Source organism: Mauremys reevesii, linkage group 1, assembly GCF_016161935.1.
Source record: "Mauremys reevesii isolate NIE-2019 linkage group 1, ASM1616193v1, whole genome shotgun sequence".
Lineage (NCBI taxonomy): Eukaryota > Metazoa > Chordata > Testudines > Geoemydidae > Mauremys > Mauremys reevesii.
This window is the reverse complement of record NC_052623.1, coordinates 111847408-111863884: the sequence shown is the minus strand read 5'-3', so window position 1 is coordinate 111863884 and position 16477 is coordinate 111847408. Positions and strand designations below refer to the sequence as shown.

Here is a 16477-nt window from a genome sequence, read left to right as displayed (position 1 = left end):
CAATCTCGACAACTCGTGATGGGCCAGATGGCAGAGATCCGGTCCCTCTTCAGGCGGCTCGGCCTCCTCATCAACGTCGAGAAGTCCACTTTGATCCCTTCTCAGCGCGTGGAGTTCATCGGAGCGGTCCTCGACTCCACCATAGCCAGGGCATGTCTCCCTCGCGCCCGCCATCAAACGATGGTCACCTCATCATGGACCTAGTCACCGTCCCAACCACGACGGTGCGCTCCTGCCTCCGCCTCCTGGGCCACATGGCGGCTTGCACGTATGTGACCGCGTACGCGCGGCTCCACCTCTGCCCGTTCCAGTCCTGGCTGGCGTCGGTGTACCGGCCACATCGAGACCCGATCGAGATGGTGGTGACGGTCTCCAGAGCGACCCTCGAGTCCCTCCGATGGTGGCTCGACCCGGAGATCGTGTGTGCCGGGATCCCGTTCCACCCTCCGCGCCCGTCCGCCACACTCACCACGGACGCCTCGGCACTCGGTTGGGGGGCCCACCTGGGTGATCTCCACACCCAAGGCCTCTGGTCGACCCAGGAGCTCGCCCTGCATATCAATGTCCGCGAGCGATCCGTCTAGCCTGCCAAACTTTCTGCCCCCATCTGCAAGGCCGATGTGTGACAGTATTCACGGACAATACAACAGCAATGTTCTACGTGAACAAGCAGGGTGGAGCGCGCTCTTCCCCCCTCTGCAGGGAGGCGATGCTCCTGTGGGACTTCTGCATGACCCACTCCATTCACCTACAAGCGTCCTTTCTTCCGGGAGTGCAGAACACGCTGGCCGACCGGCTCAGCAGGTCGTTCCTCTCACACGAGTGGTCCCTCCGTCCAGATGTCGCCCACACAATCTTCCGGAGGTGGGGGTTTCCCCAGATAGACCTATTCGCCTCCAGGGAGAACAGGAAGTGCCACCAGTTTTGTTCATTCCAGGGTCGCTCGCCAGGCTCCCTGTCCGACGCCTTTCTCTACCCCTGGACGGATCGCCTCCTCTACGCCTTCCCTCCAGTTCCGCTCGTGCACCGAGCGCTCCTGAAGCTTCGGAGGGACAGAGCCCGCGTCATTCTCATAGCGCCAGCCTGGCCGAGGCAGCACTGGTACACCCTGCTGCTCGAGCTCTCCGTTCGGGACCCCGTCCCCCTCCCGTCGTGGCCAGACCTCATCACCCAGGACTTCGGCAGACTCCGCCATCCGAACCTGCAGTCCCTCCATCTTACAGCTTGGTACCTGAGTGGTTGACCCACGCAGAGAGGGGCTGTTCCGCGGCAGTTCAGCAAGTCCTCCTTGAAAGTCGAAAGCCTTCCACTCGCTCCACTTACCTCGCGAAGTGGAAGAGGTTCGCGCTTTGGTGCAATCAGCGATCTCTGAATCCATTCGTAGTTCCGGTACCTACCATCCTCGACTACCTTTGGTACCTTAAGGAGCAAGGTCTTGCAGTCTCCTCATTGAAGGTTCACCTGGCAGCAGTGTCCGCCTTTCGTCCATCGCTGGAAGGTCGGTCCATCTTCTCCAACCAGATGGTTTCCCGCTTCCTTAAAGGCTTGGACTGCTTGTACCCGCCGGTGCGGCGTCCTGCCCCGACCTGGGATTTGAACCTCGTCCTGGCCAAACTGATGGGTCCCCCCTTCGAGCCCTTGGCCACGTGTTCGCTACTCTACCTCTCCTGGAAGACAGCTTTCCTCGTCGCCATCACATCCGCGAGACGACTTTCTGAGCTTCGGGCACTAACGGTGGGCCCACCTTACACCGTCTTCCATGCAGACAAGGTACAGCTTCGGCCACATCCGGCCTTCCTCCCTAAGGTGGTATCGGCCTTCCACCTCAACCAGGAGATCTTCCTCCCGGTCTTCTTCCCGAAGCCGCATGCCTCGCCTCGGGAACAACAGCTTCACACCGTGGACGTCCGCAGGGCGCTTGCCTTTTACATCGAGCGGACGAAGCCTTTCCGGCGTTCGACCCAGTTGTTTGTCGCCGACCGCATGAAGGGTGAGCCGGTCTCCTCCCAGAGAATTTCGTCCTGGGTCACTGCGTGTATTCGGACCTGTTACGAGCTTGCTCGCGTGCCGCAATGCCGCCTCACTGCTCACTCGACAAGGGCGCACGCCTCGTCGGCCGCCTTCCTGGCCAACGTTCCGATCCAGGACATCTGTCGAGCGGCCACCTGGTCTTCAGTCCACACCTTCGCCTCCCACTACGCGTTGGTGCAGCAGTCTAGAGACGACGCAGCCTTCGGCTCTCCGGTATTCAACTCCGCCACGTCTCGCTCCGACCCCACCGCCTAGGTAAGGCTTGGGAATCACCTAACTGGAATGCATTGGAGCAATCACTCGAAGAAGAAAAGACGGTTACTCACCTGTAGTAACTGTTGTTCTTCGAGATGTGTTGCTCCAATCCATTCCAGACCCGCCCTCCTTCCCCACTGTCGGAGTAGCCGGCAAGAAGGAACTGAGGAGCGGACGGGCCGGCTGAGGTATATATTTAGCACCATAGCGGCGCCACTCCAGGGGGCGCCAGCCGGCCCGCCGGGGTTGCTAGGGTAAAAAAGTTCCGAGATGCCGTGCACGCGCGGCGCGCACACCTAACTGGAATGGATTGGAGCAACACATCTCGAAGAACAACAGTTACTACAGGTGAGTAACCGTCTTATCAAATATGTTAAGGGTTGTTATAAAGAAGATGGTGAACACTATTATCAGGTTCCTCCCCCCCCCCCCTTCCCCATCTTCTTTTCTCAAAACTAAACATGCTCAGTATTTTAACCTTTGCTCATGGATCAAGTTTTCTAAACCTTTTTATCATTTTGTTGCTCTCATCTGGGCAGTTTCCAATTTGTCTACATCTTTTTCCTAAAGTGTGACATCTAGAATTGGACATAGTACTCCAGCTAAGGCCTCACCAGTACCAAGCAGGACTGGACAATTACCTCCCATGTTGTAAGACTATCGAGGCAGATGTCCTGCTCTACTAGCACTAGTGAGGCTACAGCTGGAGTACTATGTCCAATTCACAACCATCATTTGTTCTTCAACTGTTTGCCATTTCCTAGTTCTTGCTTAATATAATATATGTAATGTTGACTGCCTTCTCAATAGGAGTGTGTGCTTAGCTATATGGCCTTCTTAAAGGACCCAGAATATAAATAGCTGCCCTCGCCAACAATCCCACCGTTTTTCTTTCTGCCATATGCTGTAGTTGGAGATATTTTTCTTTCCCTTCAGCATTATGCAGTAGTTAAAAACTTCCCAAAAAATCCTGCATAAATAGTTTGTTAGACAAGGTTTTCCACAGGCAAAACCCTGTGGGAAGGTACTGGCCAGATTTGGCTGCACTGCAAAAATTTATTACGGCTTCTCCATGACTGCCACCATTCTCTGTAATGGCCTGGAGATACACGCTTTCATCAAAATTGGGGTTAAATAGGGATGTGTTATTGCCCGAACTGTGTTCTCCATCTATTTAGCAGTCATTTGGTCCTTTTTAAAGGCCACCTCCCCAATAGAGTTGAAATTCAATACAGAATGGATGGGCGACTTTTTAATCTTCGAAGTCTCCGCTTGAAGTCTAAAGTCCTCAGGGCATCCGTTACTGATCTTCAGTAGGCTGATGACTGTGCCATCCTCGCACACACTGGATTTTTTTGCACAAGCTTATTGAAGCTTAGGACTCTCTCTCAATATTGAGAAGACTAAAGTACTCCAGCCTGCTTCAGGCCTTGCACACAATCCACCACAAATCATCATCAAGGGGAAAAACTTTGGAGACGGTCGAACACTTCTGCTACCTCGGTAGCCAACTTTCTCAAAATGCAAAAATCGACAGTAAGATCCAGCACAGGATCCAGTTTGCAAGTGCTTCCTTTGGGAAATTGCTCTGACGTGTTTTCACAGGCCTTGACCTACGGCAGGATACCAAGGTCTATAAGACAATTGTTAACCCCTACACTCCTTTTATGGTTGCGAAACCTGGGTGACCTATCAACAGCACCTGAAGAGGCTGGAGCGGTACCACCAACGATGCCTCCGAAAGATCCTTCACATCAAGTGGGAGGATCGTTGCACTAACGCCAGCATCATCACTGAAGCCAGTGTCACCAGCATTGAAGCAATGATCCTCATGCTCACTGGGCTGGACGTTGTGTCCCAAAACAAGTCTTACTTTCAACTCGCTCATGGTCAGAGATCCCCTGGTGGTCAGAGAAAACTCTACAAGGACACACTGAAAGTGTATCTGAAGAAAACTGATGTGTGGACATCATAAGCTGGAAGGAGCAAGCCACCAACTGACCCCAATGGCAGCACATCCTCCATCAGGCAGTGGTCCACTTCAAGGAGAAGCACCTTGCCCTTGACACTGCAACTAGAGAGAGAAAGAAGGAAAAAGAGAACTTTCTCAGCAGGCAGCTGACCCACCAGGAAATGTCTGTACCTCCTGTGGGGAGATCTGTGGTTCCAGGATCAGACTCCTAAATCATCTCAGGACCCATGTGTAAATCCATATTAGAGATCACCCTCGAATAGAGGGATTGCCAATGATGATGAGACAAGGTTTTGTTTATTTTCATAAGTCACAGATATTAGTGATCCAACAGGATTCCTTTTGGAGCATTACAAAAGCAGAGATTCACAACATGTGATTCTTTCCTTTTCAAATGACTAAACTGGGCATGAGCAATGTCTTTACATACTTGAAAGAAAATAGTTTTGCCAAAATCCTGGAACATCTGCTGGCTCTTCTTTAAAAGGGCCCCAAAAGACCAGCAAGTGGTATTCCAAAATCACTTCCTTCAGCCCTGAAGTTGGAAAAGCCTTTGCAAAAAATCTTTTTGGCGTGAGTGGTGTGTCTGTGAAACCTACTTCTGCACCACATTTTCCTAGATGCTCAGACGGAGAAATCAGTCTGTGCAGAAGATAGCCTCGTAGGAACCCTTCAAGAAGTTTCAGAGGCTGCAGTATCTGAGATTTTGGTGGGAAACTAGGGGTAGCACTTCTCTGGGTTCTATGGCTTCAAAAATTGCTCTGCGCTAAGGTGAGGCTCTAAGAGGTTCAGCCAGACCTTGGTGCAGTTGGCCTTCCCAAATCTTAATTGTCCTGAAGGAGAAAACTTCCTGGTATCTGGGCCATTTGGTTTAGTCTCCTGCACTAAGGCATCCATCTGATACATCCAGCATGATCTCCAAGAAATGCCTCTAAAGGTGTCAAAGAAGAGGGCTTTCTGAAGATTCTACACCATCCTCTGTGTCCAGCTGTGATTATTCCTTATTGGGGTTGCTAGCTTTTGATTGCCCTGCCATTGTTGCCAATGAAGATGTGATGAAGTGGGGAATTTTCGCTAATATTTTTTATGAATACTGTGTGCACTTCAGTTTCCTCTATGCTGCATGGATAACTAGGTGGTTTGGAAAAGGCTGTTTACTCTTGGGCAGGCATGTGAACGGTGTGAATAGTGCCTAGCTCTGTTGGGTTTGGGGCCTAGGTCAATGGAGGGTCTGTGAAGACAATGGCAAATCTAATCACCAAGACTTTTGGTACTTAGCAGCTAATGACTATGAATGGTCCACCACCTCTGCAGGATGCCAGCCATATTTGACCAGCTGGACAACAAATGACTGAGGAGAGGCTTGTAGAACTGGCTTGGGAACTTGAACAAAGGATGGAGAGAGATCGCGAGAGCCAGGGGTGGACGCTGGGCTCTGGGTAACCAGAGTGCAGCATGCTCTAACTTTTTTTTTTTTCTTTATGCTAACCAAGGACTTTGTATGCTATGTTCCAGACATCTAATAAACCCTGCTGTTCTTGCAATGCTTGCCAAGAGCCACTACAGATGCAGAAGGTGGGGGTGTATTACCCCCTTTGGGTGTACAATTCTCTCTCAAGTGTCCAACTCAGGTGGACTCACTGAAGGGAGATCATGGTCTGAAGCAGGGGTGCTGGACGCTCTGAGGTTCAGTTCAAGGACGCAGGGCAAGTGTCTTACCCTAGTGAAAGAGTGAGATCCTAAGGAGCTATGGCACCCTGAGGGGTGTCCTCCCAGGACTGTTCCAGAGCACTGGATCTGTGGATCCATGACAGGTGGTAGCAGAGGATGGCTTCTGAATGCACCAGGAGGATGGTTGGTTTCTGAATGCACCAGAAGTATGTTGTTGTACATGACTAGCATCAGTAAAACAAGGGTAGTCAAAGGAAATAGCCAGAAAATGGTGTATAGCCATCTCCTTATGAAGGATATTGCACACCTGTGCATTGAGAGGATTAGGCATTGGGAAGCTCAAGAAGATGCCTCTGATTGCATGGCTGGAGAAGAATGATCAGTTTAAGAGGCAAGTTCCAGCCTCAAATTTGTCCCCAACAGAGTCCAGGAACAGCACCAGGGCAGCAGCCAAGGTGTCCACAAGACCAGTTCCCCATCCAGCAAGGGCTCTTCATGACCTTGCTGCCCATGAACATATTTGAAGCAATGGTAGTTAGAGCTGAGAGAGAAGTTGCTGGAAGATTACAAGAAGCAATGAAAGCATGAATGGGAGATGAAGAAGCAGAGGAGCAAGAGGACCCACAGAGGGATAAGTGAGGGAGAGGCCATGAGATGCCAAGTCCGCAAGGAACCTAGATACCAAATTGCTGCCCCAGATTAAGGAGGCAGGGATGTAGATACCTACCTCACTGCCTTTGAAAAGGCTTGTGATTTGAACCAGGTTAACTTTTTGAACTGGCTTTGCTGTCTCACCCCCTTACTCGGTTCCAAACCCATACAGGCTTACAGCCAGATGAATGGAGTTGATATTGGGGACTATGAACTATTCAAAAAAGCTTTGCTGCTCACGTTTGAATTGACTCCTGAGGCATTTAGGAAAAGGTTTGAGTGTGCAAAAGACTTAGGATGTGACTTACTTGGATGCCACCACCCTGATGGGAGAGTATTTTAACAGATGGGGTAAGAGTGCAGGGGTCACCATGCTAGAAGATTTGTATAACCTGATTGCATTGGAGCAAGATTATGAGATGTGTTCACTAACCACATTGTCAGCCTATGAGAACAGGAAGCCCAAGGATTTGCACAACGTGAGTCAATTGGCAGATGGAAGGGGTCCTCCCAGAGACTATTCCAGAGCTGTTCTAGAACACTGGACTTCGTGGATCTGTGATAATAGTGCATCCTTAATGCACTAGTTCTAGAGAAGGCTGGTGCTAAAGTTTTATGGGTTGGTGATGTGAAGGGTTGCTTGCTCAGTTTTCCTTGCTCAGTTCCCATTTCCTTAAGAAAGCCAGATTCTGGTACAGGCTGGCAAAGATCCCCGTTGTCTCAGACACTGCTGAGAGATCTGAACTTCAATAGTGTTTTTAGGAAGACAAGAATGGTTTAGGAATTAAGCATTTCCTCTGAGACTTAGACTCAGATTTTGGATCTCTGTTGTGGGTGTATGGGTGTTGTATCCAAAACAAATGAGATCCTGGAGAAGCTGAAAGTGACTAAATCAATTGCTTCAGGCCTCAGCTATCTATTTATGGGTCAGTTCTGCATAGAAATCCAAACTAGAAAGTAGCCCTATGTCTTTCAGTGGAGATAGATGAAGGAACTTCATTTCTGCTTCAGGCAGCATTGTTGCCAAACAGCAATTTGAAGATGAAAGAGATGACCCTGTCCCAAGCTTTAAGGGAACAGATCCTTCTATGTGCCTCCCTTTTTGGAGACAGTTTGTCCTGAGGGGGGGGTGTGTGGGTTTTTTCTTTACCATAGTAAACCATTTTCTTGGGTTGTTGGAGCTGCCGGGAACTTATCAAATGGGGGTCTGACTTCTAGTTCCAGGCTGTCTGTCTCTCTCACTCTCACACACAGTCTCTCTTTTGCTCTTCAAGGATCCCTCTCATAAGAAACTTACAGGACAAGGTTTTGGCTTTAGTAAAATTTATGAGAAAAGAAAATGTCAGATCCTTGCAGGAGAAAGAGATTTTATTCCCAGTATTATTCCTTTCATAAAAGGAAGAGTGACCTGCATACTATTCTAGACCTCCCCAAACTGAACAAATGCCCAAGGGAAAATCAGATTCCACATGGCTTCTTCTGGGGAACATAACCCCTTTTTGGTCCCGCATTGGTTTGGTTCCCTTGTTTACTTGCTTACTTAAACAAATTGATTGGGAGAGTGGCATCTCCTGAGGTGTTCACCAAGTCCTTGGCTGTGATCACAGCTCATGTGCATCATCAGGGCTTACAGACGTATCCATATCTAGATGACTGGCTTATAGGAATGCCATCTTAACATGGGTTAAGTTATGCCCTAAAGAAGTGTTCCATCTTCAAGACTCTCTTAGTCTGAGTGAAAAAATCAGACCTTATTCTAGTTAAGATTTTGACTTTCATAATGTCTGTCCCAAATTTCACAAGGGATTTAGCTTTGTGTACCTCAAGGTAAGTTGACAGAACTTACCAAGGCAGTTTTCTGAGGAAATTGGGCTCAATGGCACTCTGCAGACTTGTCACCCTATTTGCATGTCTGCAGATGAAACCTTTACAAGGGTGAGGTCCAACGGGTCCTCCTGGAAAGCAGGAAGCCCTCAACCAGTCGGACTTACCTGGCCAAGTGGATGAGGTTTTCCTGCTGGGTATCAGAGTGTGGCATCTCTCCCTCACGCTTTTCCGTACAGTCTATCTTAGACTACCTGCTTCATTCAAGGAACCAGGGCCTGGCACACTCTTCCATTAGAGATCATCTCGCGGCCATCTCCGCTTTTCATTCACCAATCTAGGGCCAGACAGTGTTTTCTCATGACATGATGGTCAGATTCTTGAGGCCTCGAGAGACTCTTCCCACAGATATGGACTTCTGTCCTGCAGTGGGATCTTAACTTTGTCCTCTCTAGGATCACCGGCCTGCCCCTTGAGCCACTGGGTTCCTGCTCCCTTTCCCACTGTCATGGAAGGTCATGTTCCTGGTGGTAGTGACGTCCACAAGATGGGTCCCTGAAATTAAAGCCTGACTTCAGGACCTCCGTACGGAGTCCTCTACATAGATAAGGTTCAGTTGCGGCCCCACCCTGCCTTCGTGCCAAAGGTGGTCTCCACCTTCCATATGAACCAGGACATCTTCCTCCCGGTATTCTGTCCCAAACCGCACAAGACCAGTGAAGAGAGCCATCTTCTCTTCGTGGACGTCCGGAGGGCCTTGGGTTTCTACTTAGAATGTACCAGGCCTTTCTGAAGATCGACTCAACTCTTTATCGCTACAGTGGATAGGATGAAGGGTCACCCGGTGTCTTTGCAGAGGATTTCCAATTGGATTACCTGGTGCATAAGGCCTGTTACGACCTGGCTGGGGTTCCGCCACCACCGATTGTCAGAGCCCACTCAATTACAGCGCAGGCGTCTTTGGCAGCCTTCCTGGCGCACATCCCTATCCAGGATATCTGTAGAGCTACAACATGGTCCTCTGGTCACACGTTTACCTCTCATTATGCCATCACTCAGTAGGCCAGAGACGACGCTGGGTTCACCAGAGCTGCGTTGCAATCTACGTGTCTGAACTACCCACCTCCATGGGTACTGCTTTGGAGTCACCTAATATGGAATGGACATGAGCAAGCACTCGAAGAAAAGACAGTTACCTTTTCTGTAACTGGTGTTCTTCGAGATGTGTTGCTCATGTCCATTCCACAACCCGCCCTCCTTCCCCACTGTTGGAGTTTCTGGCAAGAAGGAACTGAGGGTGGGGAGAGCTGGCAGTGCCTCTTATACCATGCCATGTGGATGCCACTCCACAGGGTGCCAGAGCCAGTCCTCTACGGATACTGCTGAGGGAAAAACTTCTGGCACTGGTGCATGTCACGAGCGCACGCACACCTAATATGGAATGGACATGAGCAACACATCTCAAAGAACACCAGTTACGGAAAAGGTAGCTGTCTTTTTCTCTCTACAATGTAGCAAGAACAGAGGCAGTTTGGGGAGCACAGTGCTGCTTCCACTGGCCAATTAGCAAGGCTCCATGGAGGCAAAGCCAGGAAGGAAAAAAGGGCATTGGTTGTCTTACATAACTCCTGTTCTGCGACTGTATAGCCTCTAGAGCGCCACACTGGGTCACCCCTTCTTTCTCCCTCTGCTATTTTTTGGAGCCCAGTTACATTTAGGTGTTCTGGAGGCAGAGGGAAACAAGGAAAGCATTGGTGAGGGAAGGCCACCTATACTCTCTCTGGGGCAGGTAGGCTTCATGTCCTAGACTAATTGTGTATAGTCTTTATGGTTCCAAAGATAGCGTTCAGAATCTGCATCAAATATACTGGTGTCTGATCCCAAGCTATAAATGTTCTCTGGGAAGTATGAATTACTCTTTCGTATCATTGTGCTAACTGAAGCCTAATGATGGGTAATTGAAATGTCAACTATTTCTATTCACTTCGCCAGAAAAATCAATCTAATGTACTTGAATGTGATGGAGCATCTAGTTTGTGTTGAGTCATAGTCTGAGTTTAAGGCTAGAAGGAATGACCCGATCATCTAATCTAGTCTTCTGTATATGATGGGCAACAAACAGCACCAACACACACTAAAACCAACAACTAAAGTATTACAGCACACAGGAGACTAAACTACTATGTTGCCACTGACAGAAGATAGAAGGAACTGAGTTTACATCAAGGCCTGAGGTCCCTGCAATGGCAGGGAATTGATGAAGTGAGAAAATCCTGGCAAGTGACCTGCGCTCCATGCTACAGGAGAAGGCAAAAACAACAAAACCTGAAGGTCACTGCCAATTTGACCTGGGGGGATATTTCTTGCCAAACCCACATATGGATCTGATCTCCATCTGTGGACATCTTTGATGCTTCAGAGGAGGGTGACCAAACCTCTCCTCCCCCCGCCCAGGATACACTGGGGGTAAGTATCTTTTCTTGACCCCTGTGTGTGACCAGCTGAAGCCCTGAAGCATGAGCTTTAAAAACAAGATATAAACTGGAAAGGATCCCCAGAGCTGCCAACCCTTGTCCCCTGCCAAATCCTTAATTCTCCCACAGTCAGTCGCTTCTAATCCAGAGTTCCCTTCATGCACCCCTCAGATTTCTTATTTTATGCGCATACAATTAATCTTTCCTTATAGCAGTTTTTTTCTCTTTTTTTAATAATGAGAATATTTACACTTCAGTTTATTGGCTTGGATACGAGTTTTCAAATGTGCTCTGGAAACTAAATCTAACCTTCTTTTTTTACCAGCTCATAACTTTGATGGCTTAATACCAATGATGAATGGAGGAAATGAGGATGATGCTGACAATATGCACATTGATAAAGAGTTTGCTGTTGTATCAGGTGGGAGTGGACAGTTTCCTGTTAACTACAACAACATTCAAATGGTTGAAGACACCAAACAGGAGAGTGGTTCTGTTGGACCAAAAGAGATTGAAATTTACACAGTTTCTGCAATGCAAACTCCCTGTCGTTGCAAGAATCAATATGCATTTTATTTCTAATTTAAATATAAAACATCCTTTTATTTTTTGCACACTGTTGTCCAGAGTCTTGAAAACTATTGTATAATAGTTATTACAGTAATATTTGGGTTTTTAAGTAGATATCGAAGATTAGCTGTTTCATAGAACACACTGCAAGGGTATAAGGGAGACCTTATTGATCTAATCTAAATAGAAGTTTACTATGGCTGCTTCACTTTAATTAAAGGCTTACATTTCATGTGCCTTGTTTTTAGTTACTATGTTTGCAGCTTAAAGGAAAATTCAGAGGTATTTTAAATGATTGGTTTAATTGGTATCAAATAGACTTAATTACCAATATTGTACAAGGAAAAGTATATCCTAATGGTTTTATATAGTTCTTGAAACAATGTGTGGAACCTCTTAGCTAGTTTCAGACGAGCTCAACATAAGCTAAAAATAATAGTCCAAACTTAACGATTGTGTGTTCAATATTTGTTCAAACACAGCAATATGACTGTAGAAATCATGTTGTGAACAGCTATTGCTTTTGTTTTATGTGGATAAAAGACTATTGATGCCATGGGACTTTCATTGAGTTGCCATTTGGAACAATTTTGGAAACTACTGTTTGGATTTTGTATCAGTCTTCATGAAAACAGCCACATTGTTAGTAGTAGTGCATATTAGTACTTTAATTTTTTCAGGGGCCGCTTGATCAAGATGCTTTTTAATAACCCGAGAGTGTATATAGAGTTATGCTGTCTTAAGAAAAATTGTCTTGGGTCAGCTTGTTCATCCACTTGGTAGGTAAAGGGAGGAGTTACTATTTTAGTGTATTACTACATTTTGAAATGAATATTCATGTTGTAAGTCATACTATAATAAAATGTTTCTGCTTGATACCCCCCATTGGTTGGATTCACCAAAAGTAAATGAAAAGCTCCAGTGATAGTTGCCAAATGTTTATATTTATTGAAAAGTAGTTGACTTTCTCTTTCATAAATATTGTGTATTGTTATGGATGCTTATTTTCAACAAATATAAAAATGCTATAATTATCACTAGAACTATTCATGATCTGCTTTTGAATATTCACTAACAGAAATGCCATTGTTAACTTCATCCACTTGGCAAAGCTAGCCTAAATTATCAATTTTAAAACAGGACTTTGCACTTTTTCCAGTTAATAAACACATTATCAAATTTTTAATGTGTGTCTTTGTCACAATATTAGTAGGCATAATGTGTTGAATTTTTTTTTTAAACTTGACCTCCAACAGGATTCTGTGGCTAATGTTTAGTTAATGTGATTTATTTTAAGCGGTTTAGGGATAAAGCAGGAAACTTCATTTGCTGCACTTAGTGTCACAGAACTCTCAATTCATTCACTTTCTTGGCATTGTGTGTTACTATATGTGATATACCAATGTCATATTATGTATATCAGTTTATATTTACGTGGAGAACCACAACTTCTTCGATGTAAAACAGTGGTACTCATTACCTTTCCTTCAAACAAGGACCCCATGTTTTAAAATTTGGCAATTTAGTAAGAGACTACTTAACTGTCCTGAGCTAGAAATAAAACAAATGATACTTTTCTGCACAAAGATTTATCCATTAATATGTACATAAATGTATGTGTATATGTTCAGAGAGACACAGAAAATGTAAAATGCTCAAATATCAAAATACAGAGCTGAAGTTTCTAGGTTTGCCCTGCTTGATGATCATAATGGTCCCTTCTGACCTTAAGTCTGAGTCTATCGTTAGAGAGAGAGACACACACACACTCACACACACACACAAAATAGGTAATTTTAGGGCACACCCAGTAATCTATTTTTATGCTAGTACTTTGAGTACCACTGCAGAAACATACATTTGAAACTTGACTGAAATTTAGTTTTACAGAAAGGGTAATTAGTATACTAATTACTAAAATTCAAACGAGAAATTGCTTAAACCAGTCTGGTTTTTTGCATGCATGTTTTTAGTATTTCCTGTTTTCTGTTACTAATCTTATGGTCTTCTGTGCATTTTGCTGTTGTATGGCATTTTGCATGTGGATTGTACAGATGTTACAAATCTATCATTAAGAAAAAACACATTTTTCCTGCTAATATATTCTCAAGTAAACCACTAGTTATACTGAAATTAATTGTTCGATATGCAACCTTAGGAAACCTTTTATATTAGATTCCCCACTGACACAAGCTTGTTCATATTGCCTGCTTCAGTGTGTACTGTTACCTGAGATCTGTCACTAAAGAGGAGGCAAGAAACTTAAATTAATCACCACTGCTAAAAACTGTAGTCCACTCAAATTTCAGTTCTTGCACAGAGATGTGTTTGTTCAGGTGGATTTTAAATTTGTGTAAAAAGGTAGCTTAACTTCAAAAACCTTTTGTCCTGTTTCTCAAAATACTATTTGGAATGTTGTCTGCTTTGTTACTCTACACTTAATCTTATTTTTTCTAAAATTCACAGAGTCTTAGAAAGATTAGCATAGCTATATATATTTACATTTCTAAGGGCTGGTCCACACTAAGAAGCGGGGTCGAACTAGGGTACGCAAATTCAGCTACGTGAATAGCGTAGCTGAATTCAAAGTACCCTAGTTCGAACTACTCACCCGTCCAGACGCCGCGGAATCGAAGTCCGCAGCTCCAAGGTCGACTCCGCCACCGCCTTTTGCAGTGGTGGAGTACCGGAGTTCGAACTATCGCTTCCGGAGTTCGAACTATCGCGTCCAGATTAGACGCGATAGTTCGAACTCTGAGAAGTCGAACTCACCGCGTCGACCCGGCTCATAAGTGTAGACTAGCCCTAATTTAGTTAGCAGTTATGTTTTTGAAATTGAAATTAGCTTTCAAATTTACTGATCAAAGTCAGATTACATTACATTACTTTTAAACCACCTATGTTGACATAGAATATAAAAATTAGGTTTGCACTTTTTTTTTTCGTCCCCCCTTTCAAGTTTCCATACATAGGCTTTGAAAAACAAAAGTGGAGTGCAGTGGAGACATTTTTATGTATTTCCATTGATTCTCAATTTTTGGTGACAGATATATTTCTTAATGCAGATATGAATAGCAGTAGCTCCGTTTTGAATGCATTGACAAATGGATGTACCATCAATGGACATTTGGACTTCACCGCCATAACACAGTTCAATGGAATGGATGCCAGGCATGAAGAATGTTTAACATTAATACCTAATGGAATAACTCCTGAAGTAGCTTCTGCCAATAGGCACAGAATTCACACCAGTAACGGCACTGAAGAACCAGAAAAAGCCATGAATACTTCTGCCGATATGTGTGGTTCACTGCATCTGAATGGAAGCCCAAGTAGCTTTGTGTCTAACAGGCCATCATGGGTTGACGATCTTGGAGATACTTTGCACTATGGGCATTATCATGGTTTTGGGGATACCGCTGAAAGCATCCCTGAACTTAACAGTGTTGTTGAGCATTCAAATTCTGTTAAAGTTGAACAGAAATACGATAATACTGTCTTAGGCACAATGTATCTTTATCATGGCTCCTAAATCAGCATCTTGTTTGTCAAATTCATGTTGAAATTGCTAGCAAATGTTTGAGAGGGACAAAAAATCCTCACCTAGCATTAAATCTGAAGAATGCAACTATTACTATTTTTACACTTTTGTTTATATATAAAGTAAACCTTTCATTTGACAGTCTTATACTATAGTTCTAATTGGTTGCATGTATGGGGCTTATTTAGTGATGCAAGTAGGTGGTGTTACAATGAAATGTTTATTCTTTGCATTTTACTATGGAATGTTGTGGTTTTTTACTTTTATTTTATTTCCAAGCTAGTGAACACTATCTTTCCCCTTTTTAAAAAATGTTTTCCCTCTTATTAATATGATCAAACTGTATTGAATTTTGTGCAGAAAACAAGTTGTGTTTGTGCATGCATTACTCTTGAAGTAAATGTTTTCCTTTTTTGTATTTTCTGCTGAAGCTATGGTAGCAACATCAATGCCAGCTGTCACTATGCAAGGTTTGAAAAGTGTTGTTCTTAAAGGAGCTTCTCTGATTTACAAATTTGTGCATTTATTGAATTGAAAGTTCAACTTTACTTTCTATGACAAATGAAATGTTAAAAATGCAAAGACAAAAAAGTTTGAAAAATGTTTCACTTTAATGTAGCATAGGAATTATTTTCTTCATTGTTAGGGCCCTTTGCATTATAGAAGTGGAAAAGCAGATTACCCATATTTGGCTGCAAGGCAGGGTTGGTTCTGATTTTTGGACTTTTTTATTTTTCTTCTCTATTTTAAGTGTGTGCTTGATATTTTACCATAGCTCACAGCCTGGAGGCATGTTGGCACTGTTTTTGCTTTTTATGCAATTTAAAATTACTGCTACTTGTTATAGAAATCGTCAGGTCAAAATATTTGACTGATTTTGATATACTGTACATATATTTTGTTCGCTTTCTGTTTTTTACAACTGCTTTCTAATGCTGTGTATATCTAGCCAGTTAAGATTACTTTTAGGGCTATGTTCACTGAAAATACATTGTATTTAAAGCTTATTACAAAAGTAAAAATTCATACAAGTGCTCTGTAAAAACATTAAATAATGTAAGATACTACTTTTGTGATTTGATAAAAGAACGGTGGGAGAATATATTAAACAAAAGAAAGCCAGTAAGACCTTTGAACTGTATCAATTTTTTGTTGATTTAAAAGGGAAGTTTACAAATTGGATTTAAAAAAAAATAACTCCATATTGTATCTGAATTTATTTTATTTAGAAGTGATACATTCATTGATTATATGAACAAGTGTTTAATAATTTTAAAGTCAAATCTCACTTACCTATTTAATCCTTCTTAATCCCTGTGTGGAATCTTCATTTATTTTCATTATGTGGAATTATTAAAAAAAAAATGTAAATAGGCTGGCAAGTCATGTTTGACTGAATTTCTTCACTCTTTCAAAGATACTAGTACATGTTTTCTACACTATGTGTAAAGACTATATCAGTGCTGAGCTCCAACGAAAGATCAGAAA

The 16477-nt window shown here is 44.2% G+C and overlaps 1 protein-coding gene across 5 annotated transcripts in view; it reads left to right on the top strand.

Annotated features, from left to right (window-relative positions):
• Window positions 1–16122, top strand: part of ANKRD10 (ankyrin repeat domain 10) — a 48749-nt gene extending 32627 nt beyond the window's left edge. For 4 of the 5 annotated variants that reach the window (XM_039523073.1, XM_039523083.1, XM_039523093.1 and 1 more), the window contains exons 5-6: window positions 11204–11299; window positions 14514–16122. In XM_039523073.1, the coding sequence (XP_039379007.1) occupies window positions 11204–11299; window positions 14514–14980 (563 nt within the window). In that variant the 3' untranslated portion in view covers window positions 14981–16122. Of the gene's footprint in view, window positions 1–11203; window positions 11300–12128; window positions 12227–14513 lie in introns of those variants that run through there. The other variant, XM_039523107.1, reaches the window with a different exon arrangement.
• Window positions 16123–16477: the final 355 nt, after the last annotated feature.